Raw genomic sequence first — 24,275 nt, 5'->3', positions numbered from 1 at the left:
CTAGCAACATTGTACATCAATGTTTATTTACGTACTGACTGAAGTCAAATCACACGCAAATCACAATAGTCATTACGCACAAAAGCAAAAATTAAAAGTGTAATGATCTTGTATCCGTGAAGATGTTTTGGTACCCATGGTCCGAAAGTATTAAAAAAAGAGCCTGTCGATACCTTCTCCAGAGGTATCTTGGAAACTTTCTTGAAGAAAAACTTACTTTAGATCAGCTGAGTGTCGATTTATACAATGGAACTGGGACGGTTTCTGAAGTCAGCCTTGACTGTGAGGTAAATATACTCTTATACTTATTTACACCTATAATAAAACTTCACTTATATATTTTTTACCCTAATGAAAATACTATTGTTTGCAACCAATATATTGTTTACACTATTCGTCCTTGCCAATTTTATGTGCGCTTAATTCATATTATAGAAACACGTGTCTTCCGAATTGTTTTGAAACAAAGAAACTTAGTTTCAATCTGATACTTACATGTTTAGAAAATGTAATACAAATCAATTGCTTAAATATAAAAACTAATAAATATATTAAAACAAGTATGTAATTCTAATAATTTTCTAAATATTTGATATAAAATGAAAAAAAGAGAAGAAGTCTTTAAAATACAATTCTTGTTTTAAAATACAATGTTTCCTTTTTTACATCATTAAATTCTGTCTCTTCAGGAAAATAATATGGATTATTAAAATATAGATATACCATCATTATATCAACTAAGATTTTCTATCAATTCAATCAAAGAATATATTCTTAAATTCAATCAAGGTTTTTGTATATCCCAAACACACAAACCTTGAAATTGATTATATCAAGTTAAACTTTTTGTATATGTAATTGGAAATGACATAAAGATGTAGTCTCAATTTTTATTGCAATCAATATTATAAATTAATGAAATAAATTATTTACTAGGCACTCAATGAATTGGGTGATTCTCAAAACTGGCCGTTGGAAATAGTTGATGGGCATATGCAAGAAATCACTGTGACCGTGCCATGGTCAACATTACTTAAAGATGATTCAATTGTTGAGATTAACGGACTATCACTCACAGTTCAACCAAAAGTGCGAACAGAGCCAGGTAAGTGCAGTCTACATATTCATGGGGTTTTGTTGTTTGTGTCTTTCTTGTTTCATCTGTCTATTTGGACTGAAAAAAAAATACAATTACTTTTACGGACTATGTTTTGCTCATAACTTAAAATTTAAATTATTATAACCAGAAAGGTTTTCAGTAACTCTACTATCATTAAGAAAATTTATTTAATTATAGTAATTTTTTTTAATATGAACTATAATTATATAATTAAACACAAAATTATTTAGTGTCATCCATGTTGGAGTCCATGTGGTCGTCAATGTCCTCATCAATGCAATTGGCAGCAGAATGCCTCCGCGATGAGGCCGGACCACAGGAATCAAATCCAGTAGAAGGCATTGAAATGTTTGCACATGCTATTGATTCCAGTAAGTTAAACTTTTATTTTAAATACAAATCATTTGGTATCTTATTTTCTTTATTGTTAATTTTAAAAGAAAATGCATATGAAATTATTTAAATAAAAAGACTGTGGTTAAGTAATTTGTAAATGTGTTTGTGATACTTAACTAACTTGCATATTACAGTTTTAAGCAGAGTGAAGGTCAAATTTGTGAATACAAAGATAAGGATAGAACATGTTCCTAAAAACGGTACAAAAGGAATAGCATTGGAAGCTCATATAAAAAAGTAAGTGTTTATTTGTAACATGTTGAAATTAGTTAAAGGAATAAAAATCAGACATGTGAAAAACTAAAACTCCTTTATGACTTAACTATTTATTTTCACCACTCTAGCATCGATTATTTTGATGAGGCTGGCTCAGAATCAATACCCGAATCTACAGATACAGAAAAGAACAAAACATATGTAGTAGCAACATATACAAACAAGAAAATAAAGTTCTCAGGCATAACATTTTATATCGACGAGTTTCCTTCAAAACTGCGGACAATGGCCCCAAGTTTAATTATGGAAAAATCGGCATCTTCTCAAGCCGATAAATCTGAAGGTACTGCTGAGACACCAGATGCAAACTACCAAAGCACAATGTCCGATGTATTCTATGAAGCTAGAAGTGTTATATCCACAATAGATTCCGATCCGATAAGGGATATAATTGAAGATAGACACAGTGATTCTACGAGGGAAAATACTCCGGAAGAGAAAGCAAGCCAACCAGATCCAATACTCTTTGCTAAACTCACTGGTCATCAAGAATTAACGTTAAAACTGAAACACTCTGAAGAAGTAGAAGGCCCTAAAGTGGAAGTGAAGGTGCTGTTGGGGTCTTTTCTAGTTTTCATGACTCCAAGACAGTTGCACACAATTATAGAACTCTGTGATGCTTTAAATCAGCCAGATTTAGAGGATACAAGGTAGATATTCTAAATATTTTTTTCATTCAATGTTTTAGTAAGTATATTTTAGGAGGTGCTTTTCACCACATTTCATTTTTATATATTCACTAGCAGTCTGGGGAAATATCTACCAGGATGTCCTTATTTCTAGGATGAAAAATAGTTTACGACCTCTACTCTACAACCAACTGAATATTCACTATACATATATATATATATATACACATATAGATTTCGAAAACTTTCGTTTTGACTAAGTACTAAGTCCCAGCCCAGATACTTGTAAATTAAAAGATTTCATCACTGCCTAAACAATAAGACATTTTTCCTCTTTGTATTTTTATTATTTTTCTTATTCATACTTCTCCTTTCTGAATATTCACTATACATATATATATATATATATACACATATAGATTTCGAAAACTTTCGTTTTGACTAAGTACTAAGTCCCAGCCCAGATACTTGTAAATTAAAAGATTTCATCACTGCCTAAACAATAAGACATTTTTCCTCTTTGTATTTTTATTATTTTTCTTATTCATACTTCTCCTTTCTGTGTAGGTGCACAATAGAAAAGATTTATCTATATTATCTGGAGGTAAATAATAAGTATAAATTTCATGATAATATATTGTTTTGAAACAAAAACATATGGTTTTGTTTTATCAACTACAGTCAACACAAAAGATAATGATTTTAATATTTTCTCAATACAACATTAAATATATTAAACATTTATTATTAATATATGTTTGGTTTAAATGCCATAACTAGAAATGTTTAATAATGCTTATGTTGCAATAATACCTAAACATTGAAATTACTAATAACTAGCTGCGCCGCGCGGTTTCTAGCCCGTCTTATTGTTATATGATTATTTTAAATCAATTAAGTAATTTTTACGTGAAAGACTAAGAAACATTAATCCATCCATACTTACGAATTTTCGAGTTTATAATATTAATAAGATGAATATTATCAGTGTGTGAAATGTAATTTAAAAAAAAAAACCGTACAAAGCATGCCTTTAGTCTTTAGGTTTAATATGTAGAATTCAAATGCTTTTAAAGTTGAGTCTTCGGCGAATGAAGCGGGTTCGAATCCCGCCTCGTAGTAAATTTTGTTATATTCTTTTAAAATGTCTTCAACATTATCATTTCAGCAATATACCCATTCGACCCAGTGGTGTAAATGTCCAATGCAAACCAATGACTCATGCAGATTTTCAACTGATAGAGGCCCAGTTACTTGGAAATTTAGAGAAAAGAGCCAAACCAACTACTATGCACGGATGGTCGGGACCAAGTGTTGGTAAATACAACAAATTTCATAGTTATAGATTGGTTAAACTAATGCTTTAAAATAAACTACTAGACTAACAATCACGCTCAACAATTGTCTGAAAGAAAACTCTGCCTACGCGTGTTTTAGGCAGTTTTGTAATGATTGTATAGAATAGATATTGAACATTAATGTCACGTTTTTGTTTTCCCTTTGTCCAGCAGTCGATGTCCCACGGCTGAAACGAGAGAACGAGAGATTAATGTCACGAAATAAGTTGTTAATTTGATTAATATTTATATATACGTATAAACAACGCCGTACGGAATTTCTTAGCGACTTTTACATGGTTGCGATTCAATATTTTTCAGTATTTCAATGAACTCATGTATTTATTTTATATGTATGTATTTACGATATATCGAAATCTTTATTTTTGTTAAAAAAAAAATTAATAAAATTATAATATAAATTTATCAAGTAATTCCAAGCAATCAATGTTTTTAACGCCTTTTTCACGATTCATATATAACAAAATCCAGACAGATTTCATTCAAACTGATTGACTGAATGACTGATCAGTGACAATACAATAATTTCATGAGTTTATCTTATAAGCCCGATCGCCAGAATACAATAATTTCTCACATTGCTAAGTTGTTTCTATTATCTTAGCATAATTCTTGGTTTTTTGAAACTGTCTTTTTAAAATATACATGCAATATAATAATATGTAATTTTTTATGGATTTTAGAAGACAGCGAGATAGACAGTGAGAGATTTCACCCAATGACGTCAGATGCACAGATGTCAGAGAGTTTCAACTCGTCGGTGAGTTCTATGAGCGCTAGCATGACGTCCAGTCTCAATATACCCACGGCCCAACCGAGGATCAAGAGAAATAAAAAAGGTAGAATTTTTTTTTATTTATTAATTGCTGATGAATCAGAAATAGATTATTTGTTTCCAATCTCGTACCGAAACTACGCCAACTGCGTAGAAGATATCATAGCGCTCAGGTGTATAATTTCATCACTGCTATAGTCCATAACAACCAGACAAGAAATAAGCTCAAATATTTTATTATTATTTCATATATACATAATACATATATACGAATTACTATTGTGTCTGTGCTATATCTATAGCAGAATATCTATTCTATGTTGTAGCTGTAAACATAACCAGCCAATTGGAAGCTAAATTTAGATAAAACATATTTTCGAGAACAAAACATGATATTTACAAACATTTTTATAGCTACAAGAAAATAGTTAATGAAAGATAATAATTAATATTTCACAGTTCCACACATAGACGGTGACCCCACAGCTGAGGTGTCCCACGTCAGTCTTCGAATAGCGTCAGTTTCCTGTGTCCTACTACATAAGGTACATTTTTAATTGACTTGAAATATGTTACCATATTTAACCTTGATTAATCCCATAATATTTATAGGATTTCTTGTCATTTTATGTGCTAATCAAACTAAAGCGATTTAACCTCTATTGAAGATCATTTGCCATTATTAATCCAAAAAATATAACACTAATATTATAAATGAGAAAGTTTGTTTGTTTGTTTGGATGTTTGTCCGTCAATCGCGCTGAAATTACAGAACGGAGTTTGATGAAGTTTGCTATACAGTAATGGTTTGACCTTCGATTAAATGCTCTCTTAGGATGAAACAGGAATAGTCAGTCGCTAAATGATTTGTAAATGTCTTAATTGCATGCGGGCAAAGCCGCGGGCGGAAACTAGTCTATTATATATTTAACTATTATATTTCAGGATATCCTTGTACCTACACCAATGGGTATCACTTGTGTATCACATTCGTCTGCAAGCAAGTTGCAGCAAGTAAGCACCGAGTTCTTCGCTCGCATCGAAACGTTCACTAAAATGGACGAAAGAAAAGATTTGAACACAATAAACGAATCACTGGATATCGCCACTGATCTGGATCATTTAAGGTATTCATTTTTTTTGTAATTTCTTATAAGACAACAAAAAAGATTGTTTGAGCCTTGATTGAATATTTTATACTCTCAATTATAATATTCTCAATTGCAACTTAATCTATTTGTAACATACACGAAAAAAAAAACATGTTTTTATTTATTCATTATATCATCATTGCTTTAGTATATTTCAAAGTTATCTTACGGACGGATTTATTCTAAGACTTGTGTCCTAGCTAAAGATAAGCTATTCATTGGATATAAATGATTAACTTTTATTTTTACAATTTTTTTTTTAATATCTTACCAAATATTCTTTATACTATATAATTTCAATTGAAATTTTTACATTCCTTACTGAATATATACAATTTAATATCCAATTTTTTCAGTCACGTCTCTGATTTGCCATTTCATTAATGTTTTTTTTTTAAGATTACTAGCATCAGAAATAAGTCTGGACGGTAGCGAGAAAGTGACGTCACACGGCAGTCAAACAATGTGCGAGGCGGCTGTGAGGAGTATCCTTGTGAGGGAGTGCTTATACATTCAGCCCGAGGATGAAGAGGTCCAGAGGCATAGCTTCGATTTGATACATTTTGATAAGGGTACTTTTTTAATTTTGATTGATGCTCTAGACTCATGGTCAAACTTATTTCGTTTACCACCTTTAGTAATTCAAATATTTTCGTAATAATGGTCTTATAATTAAGAAGATATTATGTAATCTAATTCCCAACCTTGTATTTTATGAATTGTTTAAAACAATCATGTTATATCATATAAATGGTGTTAAAATTTGTTAATTTCAGAAGACGACGACTCTGGTATGGTACCGCCAAAGTCGAATTTAAGAATGAACTTCAAACAAACATCCAAATACATGCGGATTGGTGGTGAAAGGAAACTAGTTTATCCCACTACAGATGTCATGTAAGTGTTAATAAGAATGAGTCTTATAATAATACGCCAAAGCGTTCTTTTCGCTTAAAAAAACCCGACAGTACATGTCCAGATAGGAAATAATTATATCTATGCACTCATCATATAAAAAGCATTTTTCTTTAAAATGTAACCAAATCATAATAATATTGTAGTTTTCTATTATATACACACTATATCAAGATATTAATAATAATAAAGATACCCTTTCTCTCTCTCTCTTCTTTTATTAATAACTAGCTGTACCCCGCGGTTTTTCTCACGGAGAACTGATGTTATACAACCTCTCTTTATAAATAGCCTAACTCGGAAAGAATTTTTCAAATCGGACCAGTAGTTCCTGCCTACCAAAAAAAAACAAACTCTTCAGCTTTATAATCTTATACATAAAATTCCCTTGTCACAATTTTAGTTATCAAACTCCTCCGAAACGTCTGGACCGATTCTTATGAGATATTGTGTGCATATTGGATATGTCTAAGAATCGGCCAACATCTATTTTTTATACCTCTGATGAAATGATAAGAATATGACAGAACAGCGTTTGCCGGGTCAGCTATTATAAGTATAGATTTAAAAATGTTGTTTCAGTTTGAAATGTACGCCATTCCACATAGACGTTGAGTTGACGCTGATAGAGCGAATGTCGGCGACGTTTTTCCCGAGCAACAACACGGCGAGTGCGCCTGCGCAAAGCCAACCACAAAACCATTTCAACTTTACGCTGCATTGTCCCAATTTGAATGCTATTTTGAGGTGATGTTTTTGCTCAATTAAGTATATACTAGCTTTTGCCCCTTACATTCGTAGTAGTTTAATATCCTCACTCTATCTATTAAGAAAAACCAAATCAAAATCCGCTATGTAGTATTAAAAATCTAAGCATACAGACTCGGGAAGTGCTTTATACTATGTGGTGATAGTGAAGTGTCACACTTGTATGTCACTGACCAAGTGAATAGATAAAGAATCTAATATACCACAATCATAATAACGAAAAAATTGCAGGTTCCCGATAGCAGACCTACGTCCAGGCGTAAACAGCGAGTCCCGGCGCGTGCGCAACGACTATCTCGTGTTCAAGTTTCAAAACGCGACGGTTTCTTGCCAGCAAGTGCCCTCCACTCGACCGCTGCCCACCACTATTGCTGTTAAAGCTACCACCCTGGACTTGTACTATCATGTGAGTGAGATTTTGAAGTGTTTCATGAAAACTCAGTGTTTTTTACTCTTTTTTTGATAGAAAAAAAAATTCACGCAAAATTTTTTATTCAATACTATTTTCAATATTTAAATTGAATTTTTCGTCTTCTGTAACGCGTCGTTTCTTTTGTATGTAACATATAAAAATATGTTTTTGTATGGATCTAAAGCACAGCCGGATGAAGCGTAGTATTGTAAATTCTTAATCTCGTATAAATTGTCTTTTTTCTATAGGAAAATGAACACCTACCTGCAACTCATATTGCTCAAACCACAATGGACGACTCGTCACTTGAAGGCGATATACTTAAAGGCAACACAACTACTCCCCTTCCTATGTGAGTATACCATCAACAACTTTTTTTTACACGCTTTTTATTAGCTTCACCTGTATGTTTGTATGTTTGTTTGTTTGTAACCGACTTCTTTGGGCGCGATTTTGACCCACTTTAAACGGCCAGATTTCGTTCAAACTTTGTAGATTTATTGAGGACCGATGACAATACACTAATTTGATAAAATTATTCCATTTTTCAATTTGCAAAATATATATAATAGTTTTTTAGTTTTTTTAAACTATTATAATATATTATTTTAATACAAGCTATACTGTGCCCCGCGGTTTCACACACTTTAATGATGTTATAATGGACTATTTAACCTAAAAAAAATCAATTTGAGTCCGCAGTTTCTGACATCTCGTTTAAACTAACTCTTCAGCTTTAAATGCTCAGTACAGATAATATCAATGCAATTTTTTACTAAATTAATAACAACTAAAAAGCTTTTATGTAACCCAGTGACTATGTTCTTTGTAGCGTAATTTATTATTAATATGGATTTGTTTGTTCAGTTATTCATATTCTTGTATTTGTAAATCAGTATTTTATTTATCATTTTATTGTTTTATTTATTTATTCACACCAAATAGAACTTAATACCATTACAGGATATGATCCTAATTCAACAGAGTCCTTTTATAAAAAAGGAAAACAAAGCTAAAAAAACTATTTTATACAAAAGAAACAAAACTTTGCTTATCATAGCTTATTTATAACAATAGCAACGATTTACAAAGTATATTTCATAATGTTTAGGATATCGATAACATTCCAACCACGCAAAACAAGCAATGGCCCGTTCGATACTCTCGCAGACGAGTTTAGCTTCGAGCCAAAAGCGAGTAACCCCATGACTACTTCCATGTATATAATGAATAACCTAAGGAGCACACTCCCAAGCCCGTTTAGTGGAAAGAAAATGGCGCATCAGGGTATTGGCAAACACGAAACACAGACTAAAGGTAATATTTCATACGTTTGAAATTTAAATAAAAAATTCAGAATTGATTTTCTCTCTGTAATATTCTTATAATATTTATAAACATTGGTTTTATGATAAGTAATATAGATTTTAATAAGAAATTATATTAATTTTCTAGGTCAAGAGGAAGAATTAATCGTACCCGGTACGGATGAGGAAATGGCCGAATTCACAAACAGTTCCGTGGAAAATTCATCAATTCATCTTGACTTCAACTTACCGATACTTAGCTTACAACTTGAGTGAGTATTATATATATATGAAATTTGATATATTACAACATATTAATAATAAATAAAAAAAAACACGATTTCATGTTAAAATCGACTAAATCGTCTCACTTATTCTTATAAAGAGTATACTAAAGGAAATTATTTTAAATTTTGATAATAATCAGAATAATAAGTTAAGCTTAAGAAAGAGGAGGAGAATCTACTGCTACCATATGCGTGAGAGAAAGGGAGGCTTGTCTAGCCTCCCTTTCTCCTGGCGTCGTAACGCGTTACGTAACTAAGCGGTTTACTCTCTAATAAGAAATTATCACTTCAAAAATCCAATCTTCCCCTTTTGTAATTTTAGTATCCATGACATATTTTGTTACCTCAAAAATTCCAATCATACAACAACACAGAAATCCCTCAATAAAATACCACTTTATGAACAGATCAAAACAGCTGTACGAGATAATATACAATCGCATCAACTCGGACCTGTTGCTATGGGAACCGCGAGTCGCGGAACCGTTTGACATCACTCCGCACATCTGCGGCCCCATTTATCCCGCCTTCGGAGTTTGCAAGGGATATGGTGAGTTGGAATCATAATAAAAATAAGTGATAGTTAACTCAGTAGCCATTAGTTATAAAGTTTTTTTCTTAATTAATACCAAAATATTTAATAATTTATTATATTGAGCTGTACCATACAAAAATAACAAAAATGTAGGTCTTTTCTGCTTTCATTCACTATCGCTTACAATTTTATTTATTTATTAAGCCACACCAACAGTGTACACGTAAAAAATAAAGTAATTAAATCTAAACATAAATAGTTAGCCTTGAAATATACACCAATTATAGGTATGGACAAACATACAATAATACAACATTACTGATATAATAATATTTTGTCATTATTATTATTGTGAACTATAATCAATATAATCCATTATCTTTATCCGATAGATAGCACATTCATATCCAATAATTGTTGCATTATATCTTCTATCAATAGACTCGGATTCCGATAGCTCATCATCGGAAGAGGAAAACTTGTACTATTCAACATACGATCACAAAACGAGGAAGAATTTGGGCAACACAAAACCATTGCCAGAGAACAAGGAGAGTGAGTCGCACAACTTCTGCTTAACCCTGAAAGTTGGCAAGGGCTTGCTCAGTATATACGCTCCTGTGAGGGTGAGAAATACTCATATTTGTACTATATTTATCTCTTTTATTTACTTTATTTTATAAGAAAAGATTTTGTTCTATTTTTTTTATAGCCATTTCAAAGTCATACAAATATGTTGAATTGATGTGTTAGTTTTGGTAATTACTAGGAGTTGTCAACTCTTGGTCTAAATTCGGACATAACCATAATTCATAAGCAATTTTCGTAGAAAGGGGTACAAAGATTTTGATTTATGATTTATAAAATATCAAAAGACTAGCTGCGCCCCGCGGTTTCACCCGCGTAAGTCTGTATCCCGTAGGAATATCGGGATAAAAAGCTGGGCAAATGTTATTCTAGTTGTCCAGCTATCCACGTACCAAATTTCATTACAATCCGTTCAGTAGTTTTTGCTTGAAAGAGTAACAAACACACACACACATTCTTATTTCAATTCAAATATAAATAATATACGATTTCATTCTGTGAGTTTTGTATTACTGAATAATTTCAATGACATCAACAGGATAGTAACAAACAAGTGGTGCCAGGTCAAATGGGCGAACTAGTGCTGGAAGCGCAGAAGTTATCCATGTGCCAAGTTAGTGGTCTCAATGGACGGGCTAAAACAGCTCAAATGTGTTTGAGAGGCACCAAGATGACTCTTTATCATGAACGTGAGTATGGAATGAGAGTAATTCACAAAATAATTATTTTGATCTCTTCTTAGCATCATGAAGCAGGAATTGTATCCATACATATAAACATCAGTTCTACCAGATCGAATCCTTTTTAGATGCAAAAGGGAATGGAATCTAAAAATAAGAATGTTGACTGAGCCTAATCAATTCTATCGTAAAGTGTCTTGTAACTATACAGATTTTTTTACCATTTTTTACAGCTATTCTGACAATTCCATCAATCAAGCCGAATTTACGTTTACACGGAACTGCGTTACCATCCCACCTCAAAAAAACTATATATCCCTCGAACAAAGGTGTGTTCATAAAGGAAAGAATGGAGCCAAAGGATATGTTCACATTGGCCTTAAAGACTGAACCGAATAGTGATACACCAGGCCTTAAGGTATTTACGTATTAAAATTATTAATAAACAGCGTATCAGATTTTGTATTAATTTTCAAAACAAACATAAAATTTCAAACCATAATAAATAGTAATATATTAATAAAAAAATATTTTACGTATATTTGTGATCTCTTCTTAATTCATTATGCTTAAATATAGATGTTATAGTTGCAAAAAAGGGTAATTTTACATACCATTATTTTCAAAGGCTTTCGATTCATATTAAAAAAACATTTATTTGTCTGTTTTTCATACTATAGAACTTAATTTTTACTTTCTCATTATTGCTTCATAAAAATACATATCTCTAATCAAGGAATTATTTATAGACAATTTGCATAGCGCTGGGCATAGAGCAGGCTACATTGCGGCACAGAGGCGATAAAGGCATCGCTTGGTTGAACCAATTCATGGATATATTGGATGTCCTAGACTACCCTGTGCCTGGATACACGCCGTCAACTGTGCTATCCGAACTGCATGTACATGTGTGGGATTGTGCTGTGGACTATAGGTATTAAGTTTTGTCATATGTATGTGTCTTGTCTTTTGTTCAAAAGTGTTATAGATAGTCCATTTGTATTTTAATCCCTACTAATATTATAAATGCGAAAGTCTGTCTGTCTGTCTGTCTGTCTGTTTGTTACGCTTTCACGCCACAACCAATGAACCAATTTTGATGAAACTTGGTATGAAGATGGAGCTGAACTGGGTAAAGGATATACCATAAAATTAATGCGAAAAAAATACTCCTTAACATGTCGCGTAATATAATCGAATACGGAATGCGGAAAGCTAATACCTCAATAAAAGAATGATGTTGTAACTAAAATGTAAAATATGAACTTAATCAACTTCTGTAAAAGCAACAAATAAGTCTTGTATTATGTCTCCGATTTTCGGACTATTTTTAATAAAAGGGTCGGTATTATCATAAATACAAGCAAACTCTTATAATTTAGAGGTACGAACAGTATCTCTCCACTATTTAATGAATGTTATTATACATATATAAGCATTCCTCTTTAATCACTCTATCTATATTACAGACCTCTTTACCTACCGATACGAACGGTAGCAACTCTAGGTAACTTCAGTGTATCAAGCAACCTCATACCAGAAACAAACACATCATACCTTCGATTCTTGGCTCAGGAGTGCACTTTATTCCTCTATTATGTCAATAACGCGAAACCAAACACAGCTGTGCCGCAAGATGATGAGAAACACCCAGACATACATAGAGACTATGTTTGTGTAGTCGACGTTGGACTATTTGAGTTGTCGCTCAGAATGGCGGATAAGACTACGGGGGTAAGTTATATAAAATAAAATCGTTATGACAAGCTTTATAATATTGCTATAGATAAGGAATATTATATTAAAGAATAATGTATGACAATTGGTAATTCGAAATAAGAAATTGATGCATATTTCAAATGTTCTTAAATAATTTTTTGTGCAATTTAATTCAAAAACTACATAACTGACTTTGAAAATTGTCTCACCAAAGATATAGGCCTTTAGTTTTTGTTTTTTTAATCCTAATGATGCTGGGGCGAAGGAAGAGTTAGTTTATAAATTTCTTCTCTTACTATTATCTATATTATCTATAACCATCCCACCAGACTAACGACCAACCGCAAGTGGATCTGACAGCGTCCAATAACATGGTGAACATGTACACGTGCTGGGATTCAGCGTCAGCGCTGTGCCGCTTGCTGACATACGTCGCTTCGGATGGCGACTCGAATCCGCCATACATCCGCTCTCGACATACAAGTATATGTTCTGATCAGCTTGAACAGCTTGTTGGTAAGTGGCTTAGTGGCTTATATTTATATCCTGTTGGAACTTCACGTGAAGTTTTGTAAATTCGACTTTAACTCATCCGAATAAGGTTGAATTTATTTTGTGTAATTTGCTTCTGGTACGTTGTTTCGGTCCACCTGGATGTTGACAAACACATTGAGGAAATTTTTTGTGTTTCTTTCTAGATAGATATGTAGTGGTTTTTAACGATCGAAGCTTGTTGGTAAAAATGATGCTATGATTCGTACTATTGATAACTCGTGGGTAAATAATAATAATTGCTTTTATTAGATTCGTTAATGTATTTTGGTTCAATTGAGTCAGTTGACAGATCAGAAGGTGCTTGAACTTTACGAACTTTTTCGCTTTAACTTGACTTATCTTATATAGACTGGAATAATTTTTATATGCGCTTACTTGATTAGGAATTTTTGTGTTTTGTTTTGAGTTGTGTAACAGTAAATTAGTATATTATTAATCATTAACATATTCTCATGAGGAATTTAATTATGTTGTTTATTATGTTTTATTAATATTTTCACAATTTTATAGGTCTTGATGACAGACCCATGGAAGAAATCAGAGAACTTTCGCCCAGTGAAATTCAACAAGTGAACGATCTTATGGCAGAGGCTTTGAAGGAAAGTCCAAATAACACAAGTGAGCCATTCTAATTTCTATAATCAATTAAATAATAAAATACCATTAAATCAATTATATTATTTTAATTGAAATGTTGATTTTAGATTTAAATGTTCAATATAATTATTTGTTATAGATGAAGAAGATGAATTGATCAGTTCGACTGAAAAAGAAGGTGTTGAAGTGTTCTTCTTTCCAGACGAATCTATAAAAAAACAGAAACAGATGTCTGAATGTATGGACATGGACATTGAGACGCAAAGTGTGGAAGACCAAGAATGTAAGAGTATAGACGTGATAGAGCAAGCACAAGAAGCAAAGCCCAATATTCAAGTGACTAGAGATTTGGGGGATCCAACGCTAACGCCTAAGGCTTCTCCACGAAAGTCTAGACGGAAAAAGGTATAAAAAAACTAATCAATGTACTAGCTGCACGCCCCGGCTCCGCCCGGGTAGTTATTTATAGTAATTGAAATAATATAAACTATCGTATCCCTCAAGTTGGATCGAACTGCACATGGTGTGCGAATTTTATTATAATCGGTTAAGTGGTTAAGAGTCCATTGAGGACAAACATTGTGACACGAGATTTATATATATATTAAGATAATACTTTTATTTAGGCATAGCTATGGTATTACTACCGATACTGATACATATTATCCCACTTACAAAAAATATGGAACATAGTGAATTCTAAGTTAATAGAAGGCATCATACCACATAAATTAACTGCATTCATAAAACAATTAATTCGTGTATTTTCATTAACAGGTTAAATCGGGAGGAGATGGCAGTAACACAGACGACGAATACTGCATAGTGGACACACAAGCATACACACAGGACAACGAGATGGACGAGCCAGTGGTGAATTGGATCGGACCCGGCCCTGTGTATATGGTGGATAACCATTTCACAGTGCCGGCCGCTCGGTCGGACGTTCTTAAAGCGCCTAAGAGTTTCCCGCTTCCCGTGTTGAGGTAATCTGAGCCTTAGGAATAGGGATATATAATATACATTGACTTAAAACGGTAAAGGAAAACGTCGTGAGGAAACCAGCATATCCGACTATCAAAAGTTCGACGACATGTGACATCTGCCAACCTGCACTTGACCAGCGTGGTGGATTATGGTCTGAACCCTCATAGGAGGCCTGTGTCCCAGCAGTGGGAACATATAAGGGCTGATGAAGATGAATATACATTTTAGGTTAATAATTTGAAAAAAACCCACTAGAAAAAGCGTACTCTCAAAGTAAGCGATTTCATGTCAACAACCCTTACAAGTTTAACAGTAAAAATACAAGGAAAGCAATAATCATGTCTTTGCTAATAAAAACACTAAAGATTTTGTATGAAATTATCACATAACTGGATATTTCAGGTATACACTGTGCGAAATGAGCCTAACATGGAACATGTACGGCGGCAATGACTTCCGCCCGACATCTGGAACCCCCAAAAAAACCGTGAGCATTGAGGTCGATTCAAGAAGACAAGGTTCTCCTACTGCTAAGTAAGATATAATAATTCAACTTAATATACAACCTTTAATGAAATATAAAGATAGAAGAAACTCATTATTACTGCTGTAAATTTATATAAATTAGTGTAAGTTTTCATAATGTCCATATACGTCCGTATCCCCAACCCAACTGTTAAAGCCTTAATATTTTAGTTGGAATAAATCCAGAAAAGTAAAATTATTTTAAAGTGGTCCAGCTCTAATAAAACCTTTTTGTTAAATAAATAGCAAAAGATCTGTACTCTAAGCCTTAGAATCATGAAAAGGCATTAGAGATTAATGCCTTCACTATCCCTATGCTACTTCTTACCTGGTGTTTAACAGGTGTTTTACAGGTTTAATAGTGCTCTTTTCGAATTTCTATTTTGCCACCTAATATTAAGATCTCCCTAGAAGCTTCTTTTTTGAAACCAAATGTCAGTAGGTACTAATATAGTAATTTAAAACAAAACCTCATCATCAGTATCTAGCTAAGAAACTTCTAAGTGTCCAAAGACATTTACAGAGGATATATGCCTGTGCAAATAAAACTTTACTAGACTTATCTAGTATTATTTATTTCCTTAGCCCTTAGGCTAAGGAAAGGATTGATGGAGTGAGAAAAGGGTAGGTCTCTGGACCCCCCCCCCCCCTCTCCGTACAAAACACAGTTATAGCATGCTACTATTTCACGCCGATTTTATGTGGTACTTACCCCGGTGCGCTGCCCCAATTTGTGCCGCTGTGGCTCGACCTTTGCTATCAAGATTTATATAGTCTATTAACAAAATCGCACTATTCCGGAACAGACGTAGCAAAGACTACGAGCCGTACGAGAAAAGTGTGGCGGTTGCGGCAGCGATGCGAGGTGGCGTGAGCTGGTCTGCCGGCAGTGAGCGAGTGCGTCCCGCGCCCGCCGCCCGCGCCGACCCGCGCGCGCGTGGCGGCGCCCTGCGCGACCACCACACGTGCGTCAAGCTCTGCCTCACCAAGGTACCGCGCCCCACCCCCCACACGCGTGCGTCCCGCGCCCGCCGCCCGCGCCGACCCGCGCGCGCGCGGCGGCGCCCTGCGCGACCACCACACGTGCGTCAAGCTCTGCCTCACCAAGGTACCGCGCCCCACCCCGCCACACGCGTGCGTCCCGCGCCCGCCGGTAGTGAGCAGTGATTTAAAGTTTATTCACATTTAAGAAAGATTGTGTGGAAACATCAAAAGTAAGTTCAGACTCTAATACATTATAGTATCCTGCTGAGTTTTTCATATCCGGCTCGAAGGACTTTAAACACAATAAATAATAGGTATGATAAAGGTTGATTGGTTTGCTTGGTTAACACATCACTTCGACGAGGTCGCTACTTCATTCGTCATCCTCAGAATTAATGAAAAAAAGAGAATATTAAATATCTTTATAACATTAACTTTTTATTTAATATTGAACTTGAAAAAAAATACTTGTCCTTCAGGTCAAATTCCAACACGAAGTATATCCTTCAGGAGGTACACAAGCGTCTCGTCAAACACTAGCTATCACCAAGATAGAAGTGTTGGACCGCCTCGTTTGCAGCGACATCAACAAACTGCTCAGTCAGTATAAGCTAAAGGACGAGCCTGAGAGAAAGAACGCCCATATGGTAAGATAACATTTATTGTTGTAGGTACTGAATTTAATTTGGTAGTTTGGTAGAATACCAAATTTGTTCTAAATTCTGTCTTAAAATTACTGAGATGTTCACAAAAAGAATTTAAATAGTTTATATAACCTACAATTGCTAATTAGCAGGAAATCTCTTTGTTTATTTGCACTGATATAAGCACCCTTACAGTTGGTAGTGAAAGCGGTACATCTGAGAGCCGACGCCGCGTTGCCAGCACAAGAGTGCTGCCTTAAGGTGTCACTGTTGCCGCTCAGGTTCAACCTGGATCAAGACACGTTAGCATTCTTGGTTGGCTTCTTCTCCAAGCTGGGCACTGATGAATCCAGCGGTGAGAAAATGCTTATTATCGTTGATTAGTTTCGTTCTTGATCTGTTAGATGTATTATAAAGATAACAACGATATGGTTGTAGCTGAGAGGACCATTGTGTGTTATTTATTACTGAGAAATTTAAAATGGTATTGAAAAACAAACAGAATGGTTATTCAAATCGGTCAGCAAAATGTCAATTAGTCACATTGATTTTTCTTTGTTCTGTCCTATTAATTATCTTTTTAATAGATTTAGGTGGCAGATACTTAACTGATGTTTTTTAAGCGTTTTACTTATCAAAACTCAAGTTGAACGATCAGTCATTAATCTACTAATTCCAAATGCAGAAGAAGAGTCAATAGCTGGGGGAGCAACAAGCGAGTCCGGTGGCACAGGCGGTTCCGGAGGGTCTCGTCAAACGACTCCCACGCACCGACCGCCCGTTATGAGTATCGCAAGCCATTTGCGGGACCCCCCGCCCACGCCCACTTCGCTCGGTGACGCGGATTGTCTCTCTCTTAACGAAACAGGTATTAGCATTTCATTTTTTTATATCTCTATTTTCATTTATTTATAGCATTTTATTAATTCTACTGCATCACAAAGCTTGCCACAATTGAAATTTACGCCATTGCATCGAATTTACTTCAAATAGCACATGTAGTTAAAATTTTAATTTTGGTTACTGTTATGTATGCAGGGTAAAATTGTAATGTTAGGGTATTAAAGAACTAAGCACATTTTCTTTAAAAATAATAATAATCATATATGGATGAAAAAAGGACAATAAACAGACTAGTCCCCAAACTAGGACATTCTGTATCTTGGCAACTCCCATACCATTGGAAACAATTATATTTTATTTAGTTACTGAGACATTATAAATATTATTTTATAGACATAAAATAATCTTGAATCTACAGTAATTCGTGACGATGAACCCCTCATGGAGACATATGAAGCAGAACGCCTTGTGTCAGAGAATCTTATACAATTAGAAGAAGATTTCCAACGGCTAGCCGTGAGTCAAGAGAAGACAACCAGCAAACTGCCTGATGCCGAACCCGTGGATGATTCACCTATCTACTTTAGGTGAGCTCCTGAAAAACGCCTGAAGCGATACCTATCGTCAATAAACTGTTTTGAAATAACTAGTCGAAGAAGCCTAAGAATAATGGTCCGAAATCACAAAAATAACTAAATTTATGTTTTTAGATACAATACTCATTCTAAGAACTCTTGAAATATCTTAAAACTCACGCCGTTACTACATTTTTAATATAATAAAATATATCATTTTCAGGCGCGTAGTATTTTCGCCTGAAGTACCAATAAGGTTGGACTACGTCGGCAAACGTGTCGATCTGTCTGCGGGGCCAGTGGCCGGTCTGCTCATGGGTTTGGGTCAACTCAACTGCTCCGAACTCACGCTCAAACGACTGGACTATAAGTGAGTTAAGATTTTTTTAAAATAATAAATAACTTATTGTCTTCTGAATTTCAGAACATAAAATTTGTACATAAATATTCTGGTTATGTAAATTAGTTTGAATTATTCATTACAAACTTGAGCTGTAACCTCGACGGGAGCAGTCAAACCTTAGAAATGCTAGATATCCACCAAAACCCCCTTTTATACCTTCAAAATTACAAGTGTACTTAGATACAAATATCGATAATTTATATCAACTAGATCCACAATAAAGAGGTGGAATTTTTGTGATTTGTAAATCGGACTTTAATTTATGCGAATAAGGTTGAATTTATATTGGTCAATACAACCAGATTAGAGCGTTAGTTTTGACACGTTTTGTGAATACTCCTTTAAATAATACGAATAAGCTTGATTTTACTCTGACATTTACTTTCACTAGAATTTTGATTGTGTTTCAAGTTGTTTTAATGATCGAAGTATTCAAATAATTACACTTGTTTGACTTCCTTTTTTTTATTAGGTTGGGTCTTCTGGGCTTAGAAAAGCTCGTGCAATGGGCTTTGCACGAGTGGCTCTCTGACATAAAGCGCCATCAGCTGCCAGGACTCCTCAGCGGTATTGGGCCAATGCATTCCTTACTTCAAATAAGTAAGTTTATTGCTGTACAATGAAATGTTAATTAAACTTTTTTATATAGACCATTTTTTCAATTTAATGATTTCACCTTGAAAAGTGTTCCTAGATTGGTTCTTACTTTTAAATTATCCAATTTCGTACGGTTAAGGCAAACTTGGTAGGTGGGTTTGTCGCAGTGCAATGGGCTGCGTTATTTTGAATAACTATAGTTTATTAGTATGTACTTTGAAACAGAACCAAAATAACCACGTCTGGACCAATTACACATGTAGTAAGCCGTGTTCATATGCTGATATTGAAATTTGACGTTAATTTTGTAATTGTAACGAGTAATAACAACTTTAAATGCTTTGCCATTTAATGCATGCCAAATTTCAGCTGGAACCATCCAGTGGTTTGGGCTGTGCGTAGATAGATCACTCATCATTCAAAACTTGTATATAAATCTAGATTGATCATATCTCCTCTTCATCAGTAACCGGCATCCGTGACCTGGTGTGGCTGCCGGTGGAGCAGTGGCGGCGCGACGGGCGGCTCGTGCACGGGCTGCGGCGCGGCGCCGCCTCCTTCACCGCGCGCACCGCCGTCGCCGCGCTCGACATCACCGCGCGCCTGCTGCACCTCGTGCAGGTACACGCACACACACACACACACACACACACACACACACACACACACACACACACACACACACACACACACACACACACACACACACACACACACACACACACACTTACACGCACTTACACGCACTTACTCTCCACTTTCCCAGGTGCACAAAAACACGCACACGCATAAGGTGCCCCTTCGCACCATACATACACACAAAAAATAGTGATAGATAAGAAGAAATAAATAATCATTTATTTCAACACACACAACACACAAAATATTACAGAATAGAGTGTGGTACACTCCAAATAGACCACTACGACTTTACACATACATCCAGTATAGTTTAGTATTTTACCATTGAAAATATTAAGAAGTGTTATAATTATTTTTGTATTAATTCAAACGACGATAAAACCTCTCCGACTCCTCGTCGCTTACTCCAGATCGCTGTCGCATTATCGTCTCTCAACACCGAATTTTAAATCATGCGCAGGCAACAGCGGAGACCGCGTTCGACATGCTGACGCCGGCGCCGGCGCTGCCGCTGGGCGCGGCGGCGCGCGCGCGCCGGCGCCGCCGCGACCCCGCGCGCCACCCCGCCGACATCCGCGAGGGCGTGGCCAGCGCCTACCTCACTGTGCGGGAGGTGCGTGACGCAACACTTCAAAAGTTTCAGTTGCTTGTTTTTTATGTTTAATCAAAACTGGATCAAAAATTACGCTACCCATATTTATATAAACTATTGAGATTCTCATTCCTCCTTTTGAGTCACTGAATGGTGGATTACATTCCAAAATGACGTAAATGCCAAATGACGTCATTCATAGGGAGCAATACATATCTTCTTTGCTAGGTTAGATTACAAAAAAGTCATGTTAGTACCGTACATTTTCAATAAAAGAGATATCAATTTTTTTTGTATCTGGTAAAAATTTGGCAAAGGCATGTACCATAATTTTTAGTTTTAATTTTTTGTGATCACGTTTCTATGCGGTATTTTATAAGGATAAAACTCATCACAGTATAAATCTAACTACATACCGGCGGTTCGCAAAGCAGTTACTAGGAAGAAGAGCCGGCAAAAACTCTGAATTTATATTTTTATTTTACACAATATGTATATCATAACAATGATACTTATAAACTGTCCAGTAATCAAGCGACAACATTTGTCATAGTCATATAGTAATAAATAGTGACGTGTGGTATCGGGGGGCAGGGGTTCGCGGAGACGGCGGCGAGCATGGCGGCGGCGGCGCGGCGCGGGCGCGGCGCGGGCGTGCTGCGGCAGCTGCCGGGCGCCGCCGTGGCGCCGCTCGCGCTGGCCGCCGCCGGCGCCGCCGACCTGCTGGGCGGCGTGCGCGCCGCGCTCGCGCCCGACCTCTGCCGCGACCACGCCGACAAGTGGCGCCGCGCCGACGCCGACGGTGAGCCACTACCCTATAGCGACCCTCCACACACCCTCCAGTGACTTCCACTGACCCTACAGTGACCCTCCAGTGACTTTCAGCGACCCACTAGCGACCCACCAGCGTTCCTCCAGTGATCCTCTAGCGCCCCACCAGCGTTCCTCCAGTGATCCTCTAGCGCCCCTGTAGCGACCCTTCAGTGATTTCCAGCGACCTTCTAGCAAAACTCTTGTGACTAGTAGTCCACCCCGGCTTCGTTCGTGGCACATATCTTACAGCACTCGTGGATCACGTACATATCCTACGTTGTCATTAGTGCATTTAAACAAACAAACTCTTCAGCTTTATATTCTTATCACAAACATGAATATTAGCATATATAAATAATAAGTCACAAAATTAATCTATCATATTTAATTTGTGTTTCAGATACAACAGATTAGTCGTAAGAAGTCCGCATCCTACTTAATGTAATGATCTCCATGCATATCCTATCCACGGTGACGGTTCATTTTAGTATCCAAAATAAAAAATACCCAAAAGACAATATAATTAAAGCAAGGGAATAACATTTTGAAAATATATGATCATTTGTTTTAATGTGATATTTTTTACTTGTATGTTATAAAATAAGATGAAGCATTGAGCCTAGTCTACCTTATTATATTTTAGATCTGGAAATGTGAATTGTGGAACTGCAGGTCAGTTGTAATACAAAAGCAATATTTTTTTGTAATTTTGCAATAACAAAGCAGGTACTACGACTGAAACTAGAAGTTGGAAACAGTTTTGAGAAATATTTGGACCAGAAATTCCATTTATAATTCTTACCTTCTTAACATATATAAATGATATAATAGAAATGATTTTATGAAATTCAGCAAGACATTCAAATATTGGGTATATTTGAACTTACTGATAAATCTGTAGAAAAATCAGGTATCTAAGGGCTGGGGTTTTTTTTTTTGTCAAGTATGTAATGTGGAGAGGATCAATACATCTGTGTTATGCTACTATTTAAAGACAACGAAATGGTACCAACAACGTATAATCTCCAAGTAACGTTGTATAGACGAGTCTGCAAAAAAAGTGCATACATTTATAGCCCTTAAATATTATGAGTTCATTAAGGAAACCGTTTCGAATTTCACACCTCGCCTCAATCTATCCCAAAATAGGGCTCAACTTCTACATATTATTATTCATTTGAAAACATGTAAATAAAAAGGTGCTTGAATATTTACCTAGCATTTTAGAGCATTTAGTAAATGATATCTTTAAATAATAAAATATGTAAATATTTTTTATATCTTACACTAAATCAGGATCGCTAGGTGCCATGACATTGTGTGAAAGTGTTCTTACAAGATGTATAAAATTTGTTGAAAATAATTGTTTTGTGTTGATTTTTTATTTATGTGAGCAGTTTATTAGAATCTTGCAGTAACCAACATTTTATCTTTATAATTATTATGTGATATTTAGAATAAAAATATTAGAGGCAAATTTTATTTCTACCTTTGAAAAGGTATATAGTTTCTTTTAATTGATGTATATGTAAACACTGTATTCAATTTTTTATATTTAAACTACAATAATAAATTGATGGAAGTAAAATAAGTTGTTTTATTATATACGTTTCATTATTTACTTTTTATGAAAATTTATATGAGATCATCAACTTGCGTCTTTAATAATCGAATGGTAATTTGTTACAAAAAAAAAATGGTTGCCTGTAAAGTCGGTTTTACGGGCGAAGATTTTACGTGACAACGTCTTTTTCTCGGTAGAATATTTATTGATATGAATATTATTAAATTGCACAATAGGAACAAGGAATTGAATGAAAATAAGAATTGCACAAATTTTAACTATAGAAAATATATTTTGTTTACTAAAAAGACAGACACAAGCACGCGCCGATTCAATGCGCCTAATTCTCTAGTGCTGCGCGCGCGGCGGACCGATCATAGTTCGGTGACTCATCGTAACGTTACCGGGCGTTACACTTTTTCATAAGTGCCTCCGAGCCGCAACCTAATTTAAGACGTTGTCACGTCAAAAATTAAACCGCCTTCAAATATTTATAAATAGACCAAATTGAAATGATGGCACACAGGAGTGACCAGCTTTTAAATAAAAAAAGAATCGTCAAATTCGATTCATCCTGTCGATCATTCAAGGTTAAGAACGGTCAAATATTTTTATGATTTGGGAGCGTTCTTCGTACGATTTTGCAAATTAAAAAATATGTCACGAACCGCTGTTGTTCATGAATTATCCTACCCTACGATAGTATAAATATGAAACTAAATATATTGTTAGATAATAATGATGCAGTCACGCTCTTAATAAATAGTAATATCAATATTACACATTATATAGTTATTACCCATAGCCAAGCCCACTTGGTCAAAGGAAATTGTCAAAGGTCAAAAGAGATGTTTCACTGCGGTTCACTTTTAAGCTTCCACCCTTCAGATACAAAAGTCATTCCATAAAATCGCTCTGTTGCGATGTGAAAAACAAAAAAAAAACGCTTTCATTTATAAGGTAACAATTCCCCAAGCCGATGGTGCTAAATACCTTGGAATCTATCTGGATCGCAGACTTACATGGCGGACACATATT

The 24,275-nt window shown here is 35.1% G+C and overlaps 1 protein-coding gene across 1 annotated transcript; it reads left to right on the top strand.

The window, feature by feature from the left end:
- Positions 1–37: 37 nt before the first annotated feature.
- Positions 38–22,170, top strand: LOC119828416 (autophagy-related protein 2 homolog A). The gene is made up of 38 exons (XM_038350555.1): positions 38–287; positions 937–1,105; positions 1,351–1,491; positions 1,651–1,753; positions 1,861–2,442; positions 3,590–3,738; positions 4,463–4,618; positions 5,014–5,099; positions 5,500–5,681; positions 6,105–6,277; positions 6,482–6,602; positions 7,203–7,367; positions 7,620–7,794; positions 8,049–8,152; positions 8,912–9,117; positions 9,256–9,379; positions 9,802–9,944; positions 10,371–10,555; positions 11,056–11,206; positions 11,431–11,615; positions 11,947–12,131; positions 12,667–12,931; positions 13,246–13,432; positions 13,982–14,089; positions 14,208–14,473; positions 14,846–15,054; positions 15,458–15,589; positions 16,387–16,570; positions 17,044–17,211; positions 17,404–17,563; positions 17,894–18,076; positions 18,470–18,638; positions 18,850–18,996; positions 19,502–19,629; positions 20,093–20,247; positions 20,729–20,881; positions 21,455–21,662; positions 22,074–22,170. Exons 1-38 carry the CDS (start codon positions 123–125, stop codon positions 22,085–22,087), a joined length of 6,486 nt encoding a protein of 2,161 aa, XP_038206483.1. The 5' UTR covers positions 38–122; the 3' UTR covers positions 22,088–22,170.
- The last annotated feature ends 2,105 nt before the right edge of the window (positions 22,171–24,275 follow it).

This window comes from Zerene cesonia, chromosome 8, assembly GCF_012273895.1.
Source record: "Zerene cesonia ecotype Mississippi chromosome 8, Zerene_cesonia_1.1, whole genome shotgun sequence".
Taxonomy (NCBI): domain Eukaryota; kingdom Metazoa; phylum Arthropoda; class Insecta; order Lepidoptera; family Pieridae; genus Zerene; species Zerene cesonia.
Note: the sequence above shows the minus strand (reverse complement) of the source record. Positions and strands in the feature narration are given on the sequence as shown.